General features: G+C 47.0%; 1 protein-coding gene across 6 annotated transcripts in view; it reads left to right on the forward strand.

Annotated features, from left to right (window-relative positions):
• Positions 1-12224, forward strand: part of LOC126184724 (centromere protein J) — a 259648-nt gene that overhangs the window by 193075 nt on the left and 54349 nt on the right. For 5 of the 6 annotated variants that reach the window (XM_049927255.1, XM_049927253.1, XM_049927259.1 and 2 more), the window contains one exon: positions 10864-11094. In XM_049927255.1, coding sequence (XP_049783212.1) covers positions 10864-11094 — 231 coding nt within the window. The remainder of the gene's footprint in view (positions 1-10863; positions 11095-12224) is intronic. The other variant, XM_049927257.1, reaches the window with a different exon arrangement.

Genomic DNA, 12224 nt, shown 5'->3' on the forward strand with positions numbered 1-12224 from the left:
TCGTCCTCTTCCTACCCTACTACCTATCTCCAGCAGAAACACAGAGTTGAACAGAACCCCCTCTGTTTCATCCCACACCACGTTGAGCCCTATAATGCACTCTTCACTAAATGGGAATCGGTGCAGGCTCTTCGCTCTTCACGAGACACAGTGCCAGGCATGTATTCCATCCACAACCAGATGATCCAACACTTGGACGTTTCCCAGAGGCAACAGTCCCTCAGGGTCTTCAACCGCATTTGGTGCACAGGTGCTTTTCGATCACAATGGCGAGACAGTATAGTTATCCCTGTCATTAAGCCCGGGAAAAACCCAACGTCTCTAGACAGCTACCGCCCAATTAGCCTGATGAATGTACTTTGTAAACTGTTCGAAAGGATGGTCAGCTTCAGATTATGTTGGGTACTCAATACTCAGGGCCTTTTGTCACCGTATCAGTGTGGCGTCTGGTCAGGGCAATCTCCAACTGACTATTTACTCTGATTCAAATCAGCCATCTGACAGGCTTCTTTGATCTACATAAAGCGTATGACATGGCTTGGCACCATCACGTTTTAGTTACCTTCCATAACTGGGGCTACTGTGGTCCCCTTCCTATTTTTATCTGTGAGTTTTTCTCACACCAGCTCTTCCGGGTTCGAGTTGGCACAATGGTATCCCACAGGGTTCTGTACTAAATGTCACACTCTTCCTCATTGCCACCAATGGGCTTGTGACCTCTGTTGGGCCTCTGGTTATCCTGGCATTGTAAGTCGACGATTTTTGCATCTGGTGCAGCTCCCACTTGGTAGCATATGCTGAGCACCAGCTCCAAGGTGTCATCTGACAGGCCTCTGCCTGGGCCACCGTCCATGGCTTCCTGTTTTCTCCGTCCAAAACACGAGTTAGGCATTTTTGTCGCTGACCCAAGTGCACCCCAATCCAAAACTTTATTTATGCAGCAAGCTCCTCGTGTTGTATCACAGTCCCGTTTCTTGAGCCTTATTTTAGATAACAAGTTGACATGGCTGCCCCACATTTGCCACCTAAAGACTACATGTATGCAGAAGCTTAATGCTCTCTGCCTCCTGGCCCACACATCTTGGGGTGCAGACCGCTCCACTCTTCTCCATCTTTACTGTGCTCTGGTCTTGTCCAGACTAGATTATGGTAGTCGGTTTTATGGGTCAGCAGCTCTTCCAACTTTGTAACTCCTTGACCCTGTCCATCATTATGGAGTGCGTCTGGCTATTGGTGCGTTTCGCACTAGTCCTGTTGATAGTCTCCTCACAGAAGCAAGGATTCCCCCTATACACATCCGACAGAGCCAACTCCTTATTTCTTATGCAGTCTCCATTCGCCAATTCCCTGACCGACCTGTGTACCCTGTGCTCTTTGCCAATCAGGGATATCTCTCTCTCTCTCTCTCTCTCTCTCTCTCTCTCTCTCTCTCTCTCTCTCTCTCTCTCTCTCTCTCCCCCTCCCCCCCCCCCCCCCCCAACACCCACCCACAGGTGGGATTGCCAGTTGGCATGCGTCTCACTTCCCCCTGTCAGGATCTCAATCTCCACTCATTGGACTGCACCCTGTGTATTTCCATAGATTAGGACCAATCTATTCCAAGGCCCTAAGGTCTCTGTTGCTCCTATGTTTTACCGGTGTCTTGTATGTGCCATCCTTGCAGAGATCCAAGGCACCACCATCTCTTACACTGATGCTTCTAAGACAATCAATAACGTGGGATACGCTTTCACATTTCCAGCTGACTTGGAACATCATTAGTTGTCAGGATCATGTAGTGTGTTCACAGCAGAGCTTCTAGCCATTCACAGGCCCCTCCTTTTTGTTTCTCAGGGCCTCCCTCTACAGTGTTTTAATTTGTTCAGACTCAGTGAGCAGACTGCAGGCTATTGACTGATGCTACTCTCGTCACCCTTTGGTCTCTGCTATTCCTGACCTTCTCTTTGCCCTTGAACGTGCCGCCTGTTCAGTTGGTTTTCTCTGGGTCTCAAGTCATGTGGGCATCCCAGGGAATGAACTGGCTGACCGTTTGGCTAGAGAAGCAGATACTTACACCCATTTCCTTTCATGATTCCAACTGTGGATATGTGTATTTACATCAAATCTCTTTTTGCCCAAAAGGGGAATGCCATCTGGAGTGCTACTGCTCATAGTAATAAACTCCGCACAATCAAGGAGTCTACTGCAGTTTGGCACTCTTCCTTCTGCTCCTCTTGAAAGGAGTCCACTATTTTGTGCTGTTTACACATTGGTCATGCCTGGCTCACTCATTGTTTCCTCCTACGTAACGACCCACCCCCACAATGTGGTTGTGGAGCCAGACTGATGATATCTCACACATTGGTGGACTGTCCCCTTTTTTCGGCCATTCATCTTAAGTGTAGTTTTCCCAATTCCTTAAATTTAATATTAGCAGACAATCCACCCATGGTTGTACTGGTCCTCAGTTTCCTCCGTGAAAGTGGTTATTATTTCCAGATATAAGGTTCTACTTTAGACTTGGAGTAGGGGCAGATTGGTTGTTGTTGGGACTTCTTTTGCAGTCTTCTCAGTCTGTGACATCCATGACCACCCAACTTTTTTCCAGTTTTTAGATTTGGTCTTATCTTTTATGCCTTTACTGTGTGTGTTTAATGATCATTATTTTAGAATTTGATTAGATCCGTCCACTTTCAGCAGACCCTCTTTCTACTGTGACTCACTTCAGAATTGCGGGACTGATGACCTTGCCGTTTGATCCCATAACTGCTCTCAATCAATCAGTCAATCAAAGCCATAATCATTGTTAAATTTTTCTCTCTGATATGTTTGTTTGCAATGGGTAAGATTCCATCTGCATAGTGTGTTGTTCAAATGTCATCAAGTATGGTGACATTGACTACTTCTGCATGCAGAAATCAAATAATATGTGATGTGAAATGTCTTCAAACTACTCCAGCCCACTTCTAGTTGTTTTAATGCTTGTTATGTCTGTAGCGTTACTCAAGTTACCCAAGTTAAATTAGGGGCACTGCAGGGAGATCAAACAGCTTTAAACTAAATCAGGATTTGTAACACCTGGGATCATTAATTCCAAGAATCCTGTTTTCTTTGAATGCATGACTCACTATTTTGAGCACAACACTGCAAGATCATTATGTATTTATCAGTGGTCGGCATAGTTTCCACTCGTGGATAGCAAAGGGAGGTAGAAACACATACTGCCTGACAAAAAGCTACAATTTTCTGCAACATAGAACAGGCACCAAAGTGTAGTAGCGTTGTTTGTGTACAGGTTGTTATAGGTCTGATAGCGTATATAAGGGTTGTGAATGTGTCAGACATTGAGTGATCACTGTGAAGGACACAAGGGTACCATTTACTCACGTGAGATAGCATTATATGCAGTACTGATGTCATTGTTGTTGACTTGTCTTGGAGTGACACTCACAGCTATATGAGAGACAGCAATTTTAAATCTCTCGCCAGCAGACCTTCGGGTGAGGCATTATGTCCATCGTGCATTGAGACCTTTAGCCAGCTTTCTCGCATTGCTGTCCCGCTCGTTCTCCATCTCTTTGGCGAGGATACATTCCTGAGTACGATTTCCACCATGCACTGTGCAGTGTTGCTTTTTACGGAGATGACGACCATGGACTTCCCTTGCACCTAATATCCAGCATGGTAACCAGTCCGTTGTGGTGGGTCCGCCATGTACCCTGTTGGTTGTAGCCCCCTGACAACACAGGGATCACTCTGCAGATGCCTGTGCCATTAACGTCCCCACGTATGCCAAGGGGCATCGGGACTCCTGGTAATGGCCATCCTGCCAGGTGTTCTTTGCTGCGGTTGGGTGGCACACGTGGGGAGGGTTCCGTGGTCGGAGTCAGTGGCATCACGGGGGATGACACGCGATGAAGCGTAGTACATCATCTCTTGCCAGTGACCGGCTGCCAGCAGTCTCCAAGCATTCTCGGGCCTCAATTCAATGCTCAGAAACACGATCCCAAATCATCCCCCTCCCTGGCCATACCATGGGATGAGCATAAGGCTCAGGATGGCAGTGACACTTATTCGCCCCTGTTCCTAGTTTGTACGAGAGCTGATGGGGAGTCTTTCATGTCGGCAAAGCATTAATTTCTTCGTAGAGTATTTAGTGGACAAGTTTGAGGAGGTGGAGGGCTTTGTCCAAAATGAGCTCTGGGTCAGTATTGATAAAAATGGCATCCTCTGCCCAGTCACTAAAGTTACTTGCTTGCGACCAGTTGGGGGATGTTTCAGTTACCATCACACCCCATAACAGTTTAAAATATGGTCCAGGGTATTATTTTCCATAGGGACCTTCTTTTGCAGTCTGATGACGATGTATGTGCCAATTTAGAGCGTTGAGGTGTTCATTTCATCCGGCGCGTTCATTGGGGTCCAAAGGATAATCAGATTTCTACCGGTGCCTTCATCTTGGCCTTCAAGGGTGACACATTACCGGAGAAGGTGAAGGTGATGGTCTACCATTGTGATGTCAAGCCCTATATCCTTCCCCCAATGCGGTGCTTTTAAGTGCTGGAAGTTCAGCCATATGTCTTCCCACTGTACTTCCAGCCTCACATGTCGAGTTTGTGGACACCCATCACATTCCAATACTCCATGTGCCCCGCCTCCGATCTGTGTCAACTGTGGAGAACATCATTCACCTTGCTCGCCAGACTGCAGTATCTTACAGAAAGAGCAGAAAATCATGGAATATAAGACCCAGGACCAACTGACCTATACCGAGGCTAAGAGGAAATATGAACGACTCCATCCCTGTGCGAATGACTTCCTGATGTGCCACCGCTATGACAATCATGATAGCCCCATCATTTCAGCAAATTCCTGTCGGCTCACCGAGCGGTACAACTCCACATTCCCCCTTGCCCATGGGGGGCACCACCCACCCTGTTGCTCCCTGCACCACCTACCTCGGGAGCAACACCCCCCCCCCCCCTTCACCGATACATCGGGAGACGTCCTTCCCCCACTTCTGAGCCGGAGAAACATCCAACTTCTTCAGCTCCTCTCGCTCACAAGGGGTCCCTTGGGTCCCTCCCTTCCCAGGTGTCCACAAGTGGGAAGGATAACGCCCGGCAGTGGCATAAGTGCCCATAAGCAGCTGGTCATAAGGCTTCGCAATCCTCCTCCGTCCTGAAAACTGAATCGGTGAAGCCGTCCCAGCCAGTGAAACCCCAAGGAGCAGCGAGAAAAGTCCAAGAAGAAGACCTCTAAGACGAAGGAACTTGCGGTGGCACCTACCCCACCGCAACCTACAAGCTCTGCATCTGAGAGCGAGGTAGAGATTCTGGCGTCTGCTGAGGACCTAGATCTCGCCGGACCTCTCAGACACAATGGATGTCACTAACACAGGTACTCAGTCTGTGGCAGCAGGTAACCCAGCAGCGTAATCTACCTACTTGGTCCCTTCACGCCTTTCTCGGCCATGGACAGTGTCATCCTCCAGTGGAACTGCAGCGTTTTTTTCCACTATCTTGCTGAGCTCCGACAACGTATTATCCTTCACCCTTTCCTCTGCATTGCTCTTCAAGAAATTTGGTTTCCAGCAATGCGCCCTTTGCCCTCCGTGGCTATTGGGGTTATTATAGAGACCAGGCAGCTTACGAAAAGGTCTCTGGTGGCGTCTTCATCTATGTCCTTCCTTCACTACAAACACCTATAGAGGCTGTCGCTGATCGGGTGTGGACACCACAGGCTGTTACTGTCTGCAGTCTGTATCTTCCACCGGATGGTGATGTCCCACAGCATGTCCTGGCTGTGCTGATAGCCCAATTGCCGCCACCTTTTCTGTTACTGGGTGACTTCGACGCCCATAACCCTCTGTGGGGTGGATCAGTGACAACAGGCTGAGGCAGCGTCGTTGAGCAAGTATAGGCACAGCTTGACCTTTCTCTTTTAAATAATGGTGCCTTCACACATTCCAGTGTGGCGCATGGCATGTACTCAGCCATCGACCTTTCAATTTGCAGCCCTAGCCTTTTACCATCTGTCCAATGGAGTGTGCATGACGACTTGTACGGTAGTGACCACTTTCGGATCTTTCTGTCACTGCTACAGTGTCACTCTTCTGGGCTTCCCTGCAGATGGGCTATGAATAAGGCTGACTGGAACTTGTTCACCTGCATTGCCACTATTGAGCCTCTTTCCAATGACGCCATTGATGCGGTGGTTCACTCGGTAACCACTGGGCATCCCAATTATTATCTCCTGTTCCGTCAGTCGGTCGTCTATCTTCCGGAACGGCGGCCCCGTCAGGATGTATGATCGTGGTTCGCGTCAGAGCTCTTCTCTCTGGGCTTGAGGTTTTCCCTCTTCCACCTGTTTTCCGGACCCCTCTCTGTATACCCCGGCGGTGTGTGCCTCGCCCATGCCTTCGGCTCGATTTGGCACAGGGCCCGAAGGACTCAGTCCCTCCTGAGCCCCTCTGCTGCCGCTTTCTTTCAATCCTTGCCGCGTTTCAAGGCTCTGACGTTGTCTATACTGACGGTTCGATGGTTGTCGATCATGTCGGTTATACTCTTACTCTAGGGGATCGGCTGCAGTGTTTTCACTGCCGAGCTCGTCGTCATCTCCCACGCCCTAGAGTATATCCGCTCCTGCTCAGGAGAGTCCTTCATTATCTGTAGTGACTCCCTGAGCAGTTTACGAGCTGTCGACCAGTGTTCACCTCGCTCTCATTGGTGATGGCTATCCAGGAGTCCCTTCATACTCTTGGCCATTGCAGCCACCCTGTGGTCTTTGTGGGGACCCCGGGTCATGTCGGCATCCCGAGAAATGAACGTGTTAACACGCTGGCCAAACAGGCTGTCGGTGCACCAGCCTTGGCCTTTCAGAGAGTGACCTAGGGTCAGTTTTGCGGCAGAAGGTCCTCCACACCTGGGGTGAAGAATGGCGCACCCTTCCTTCACCCAACAAACTTTGGGCCATCAAGGAGGCTACCAGTGTGTGACGCACCTCCTTGCGGGTCTCTTGCAAGGATTCTGTTGTCCTCTGCCGGTTGCGCATTGGCCACACCTGGATAACACACAGCTATTTACTGTGCCGCGAGAACCCACCTTCATGTTGATGCAGGTCAGCTTTGACAGTGATCCACATCTTGTTGGACTGCCCACTTTTAACTCTGCTCAGGCAGACGTTTGCACTGCATGATATGCTTCCTGCACTTTTATCAGATGACGGATGACGTTGCAATAGCAGATTTAGTTTTGAGTATTATTTGTGCAGGGGGTTTTTATCACTTGATCTAAGAGTTTTTCCTTTTTTTTGTGTTGAGACTGGCCTTTGGCCTACGATTTTAGACTGGCGTTTTAGTGTGTTTCTTGGTGGTTGGCTTTTCCTTTTTTGTTTCTATGGTCGGCCAACCACTGTCACACGTGGTGTGATTTTAATTCCTTTTTTCTGGTCTCTGTCTGTCTGTGTCTTTCTTGCCCCCCCCCCCCCGTCTTTCTTGCCCCCCCCCCGTCTTCTTGGCCCCCCCCCCCGTCTTTCTTGCCCCCCCCCCGTCTTTCTTGGCCCCCCCCGTCTTTCTTGGCCCCCCCCGTCTTTCTTGCCCCCCCCCGTCTTTCTTGCCCCCCCCCGTCTTTCTTGCCCCCCCGTCTTTCTTGCCCCCCCCCGTCTTTCTTGCCCCCCCCCGTCTTTCTTGCCCCCCCCCCGTCTTTCTTGCCCCCCCCGTCTTTCTTGCCCCCCCCCGTCTTTCTTGCCCCCCCCGTCTTTCTTGCCCCCCCCCCGTCTTTCTTGCCCCCCCCCGTCTTTCTTGCCCCCCCCCCGTCTTTCTTGCCCCCCCCCCCCGTCTTTCTTGCCCCCCCCGTCTTTCTTGCCCCCCCCCCGTCTTTCTTGCCCCCCCCGTCTTTCTTGCCCCCCCCCCCCGTCTTTCTTGCCCCCCCCCCGTCTTTCTTGCCCCCCCCCGTCTTTCTTGCCCCCCCCCGTCTTTCTTGCCCCCCCCCGTCTTTCTTGCCCCCCCCCGTCTTTCTTGCCCCCCCCCCGTCTTTCTTGCCCCCCCCCCGTCTTTCTTGCCCCCCCCCGTCTTTCTTGCCCCCCCCACCCCCCCGTCTGTCTTGGCCGCCTCCCCCACCCACCCCCGTCTGTCTTGGCCGCCCCACCACCCACCCCCCCGTCTGTCTTGGCCGCCTCCCCCCCCACCCCCCCGTCTGTCTTGGCCGCCCCCACCCCCCATTCCCCCGTCTGTCTTGGCCGCCCCCACCCCGCCCGTATATCTTGCCCCTATTAGTCTGGACCCTTCAGTCCCACAAACCAACCAACTTAAGTTTATGAATTATTACTCTCATCTTCCTCTGTAACATCCTTTACTTCAATAGTGAAAAACTAGTCTCAAATGTTTATTTCTAATTTTTTTTTTTTTTTTTTTTTTTTTTTTTTTTTTTTTTTTTTTTTTTTTTCCCCCCCTAATATAAAATCTTTTAATTGTCTTGATCTCAAGACTACACTACAATGGATTACTAGTTACTGTTTGCTGAGCAACCATCTACAGATCTTTAAAAGGGAGCAAGAAACAAAAAATTGCTTGAGGTCAAACTGACTTGAACAGTCTCCACCAACATAAGTTATTTGAAAGTAATGAATGTTAGCCATAACACTCATGGCAATGGTTTTTTCTATGAACACTGTAGGCTGAAACACCATCATCTGGTAGTATATCACAGAACTCTGTAAATAAATGGAGAAGACCTATCAGCTCAATGTTAACAATAAACAATTTTAAGACTTTAGTGAATAGGCTAATGCAAATAATGAAAACATGCCATGCTCACTGAAACAAATTTCAATAGATCGTTGGGTTATTCCAAAAAGTTGTTAAAATGTGCAATTCTGAACTTACGGGGACAAAAGAAACATGTTTTTTCATTAAAAATAAAGGCACTAGACTACTTTAAAAACATGTGGACATGATAAATGTGAAATATATGGAAACATACTATGCTAAGTAAGATGTGTACCTGAGAAAAAAATTTACTGATCTTCATTACAAATTGCAACTAGTTAATATTAAAAATGTAAAGTCCGTCAAGCTTGTTTGTCTCCAGTTGAAGTCAAATGGTTCAAATGGCTCTGAGCACTATGGGACTTAACATCTGAGGTCATCAGTCCCCTAGACTTGGAAATACTTAAACCTAACTAACCTAAGGACATCACACACATCCATGCCCGTGGCAGGATTCGAACCTGCGACTGTAGCGGTCGCGCGGTTCCGGACTGAAGCGCCTAGAACCACTCGGCCACAGTGGCCGGCCAGTTGAAGTCATCAGAACACAAACTGATGTGTGTACTTGACAGTGCCAATCAAAAATTGCCAGAAGTACATAGTTCTGAAGTAAGTCAGACGATGGCCTTCTAGCCTGCAGTGTATGTAGGGATGATCTTTACTACAAGTGGTATGTTATCACAAAGATGGTTGTTCAGCTTACTATCAAATATTAGTATTGAAAGAGAAATGTTTAGTGAGTAATGGGATCTTGGAACAGTAAAAAAACTTGCATTATCAGGGATGATTTTCCAACAACAATCCTTAGCAGTATAAGGAAAAGAAAGATTGATACTCACTATAAAGATGACACTTGAGTTGCAGACTGGCACAGCGAAAAGACACTTAGACATTAGCTTTTGGCCAAACACACACACACAAATGCAAGCACACCTCATGCACACATGACCACGATCACCGACAGCTCAGACTAGAATACAACTGTCACATAGAACAGGAGCAGCAATCTGAGGGGGTGGTGGAATGGAAAAGGATAGCAAGGTATTGTTGAGAGAACAGAAGAGTGCTGTCTGGCAGAGCATACAGGGACTAGACCTGCCAACAGGCGCAGCATCGGGAGAATTTGGGGCAGGGAGGAGGGTGGTGGAAGGGAGGGGCGGGAGGATGGGGAGAGCAAAAAGGAGAAGAGTGGGGAAGGGGAAAGATGGATGGGTGCACTGGCAGAGGGCTGCACACAAAGAGGGTGAGCAGATGAGAATAGGTAGGTGGTGATAGGATGGGGGGGGGGGGGGGGGGGTTTGGAAGCTGTTGGGTGCAGAGTTTGGTACAGTAGGTTACCATAGGTTGAGGCCAGGATAATTTCAGAAGTGGAAAATGTGTCGTCAGAATAAACCCCATATGCACAGTTCTGAAAAGCATGTAGTAGAGGGGAGGATACAGATGGCTCGTGGTGAAGCAGCCATTGAAATCTTGTGTGTTATGTTCAGCTTTATGCTGTGGCACAGGGTGGTTTTCTACTTTGCTCTTGCTCACACTTTGGCAGTGGCTGTTCACCCTGGTGGACTGGTGGTTGGCATTCATACCAATATAAAAAGCTGTGCAATGAGTGAGTGCAGCAGAGCTGGTATATGACATGGTTGCTTTCACAGGTGGCCTGGCCTCGTGTCACAGGCTTATCTTAACCCATCAGATCCTGGGCCCACCTATAAAAGCAGCCACATCATATACCACCTCTGCTGCACACATTGCACAGCTTTTTATATTGGTATGACTGTCAACCAGCTGTCCACCAGGATGAATGCCCTCTGCCAAACTGTGGCAGAGAGCAAACTAGACCACCCTATGAAGCAACATGCTGCTGAACTTACCCATACCTTGCTCTCTCTCTCTCTCTCTCTCTCTCTCTCTCTCTCCTCTCTCTCTCTCTCTCTCTCTCTCTCAGTGTGTGTGTGTGTGTGTGTGTGTGTGTGTGTGTGTGTGTGTGTGTGTGTGTGTGTGTGTGTGTGTGTGTGTGTGCAGCTTGTCTTCTTTATGGTGAGTAGCATCTATCTTTTCCTTATATTTCTGTGTTTTTAATTTCCTTTTCATGACAGATGTCTGTTTTTCTTTTTTACCAGAAGAAATTATTTCCTGAGTCAGCGAAATATGGAAGTAATAAAACTAAAGTTATTACTGCTGTGTCATATCAGACGAGAGATCTTGGAAATGTGGATGGTTGTAATTCTTTAGTAATTCATGAAGTTGTGCCAAGGAAACCACTCCCTTCAGCTGTTGAAGAGGAAACTGAATTCAAGAACACACAGAAATTTTGTGAAAGTATGCCACTTCTGACTTCGGAAAAAGGCAATGTAATTGACTGTCATTACTTTTGGCTTGTCCATATCTTAAATTTAGTATTTCTTTCATTATCATTATGTTGTTGTTGTTGTTGTTGTTGTTGTTGTTGTTGCAAATAAAGCATTGTTTGTGCAAGAGTTATGATGCACGTGGAAGTTTTTTATATTGTTTTATCCAGTTTTTATTCAGTTATACCTCCATTTCAATTTTTTAAGGTCAAACTGTCATAACATATCCCAAACTTACTTAAAGATAAAAATACCAAAATAATACACGTTGGAGTAAAATTTTGGCATTAAATCAACAACAATAACATAAACAACATTAATAATAATAATAATAATAATAATAATATAATTGTTACATAATAACAACCATACAACATAAATATTTGATTTGTTTTACAAACATTAAAAATAAATGATGAAGAAGAGAAGGTGATGCTTGTTTCCTATTAGTGGAAACCATCCTGACATTTGCCTATGATGATTTGGAAAACTGAGGAAAACCCAAATGGTGATGCCTGGAGAGGTAAACAAACCTGTATCATCTTCACACACACAGTTTTGAAACTTCAAAGTGCAATTTTAGTTGAATTGGAAATACACTGAGGTGGATTTAAAGTTCTTAAATTCAGTTGATTTATCGACTTGCGTCCCCATAAAAATTCCTGTAAGGAATTTATTGTGCCAACAGATGAGCCTTCAATTTGGATTTGAAAACTTTGTGATTAGTTGGTAATACTCTTCAGCTCTTCTGAAAGTTGTTGGAAATACGTGTCATAGAGTGCTGCTGAGTTATTTGTGCACTAGCTAAAGATTTAGTCACAACATAAAGCCACGGACTTGTGTTCAGTTATTGGATGCTACTGTTTCTTTTGTGTAATTTCATACTGTTACAAATGTCAGAAGTGAGTAGATGCACTCTAACCTCAGTCCAAGAATCCTGAAATTTTTTTTAGCATCCAACATGAGTTTTGTGAATTCCAACCACATATGAGAATTGTTCCCCTATGTTGCAAATATATTCCTTCTGCATGAAGTAAGTTGCAGCAAAATATTATCCCATGACATCAGGAAGAAAGGGTATGAAAATTAAAAAAGTTTGTGAATATCACTGGTGCTGTCTTTGTAAAACAGTT

The sequence above is a fragment of the Schistocerca cancellata genome, chromosome 4, assembly GCF_023864275.1.
Source record: "Schistocerca cancellata isolate TAMUIC-IGC-003103 chromosome 4, iqSchCanc2.1, whole genome shotgun sequence".
NCBI classification, from domain to species: Eukaryota; Metazoa; Arthropoda; class Insecta; order Orthoptera; family Acrididae; genus Schistocerca; species Schistocerca cancellata.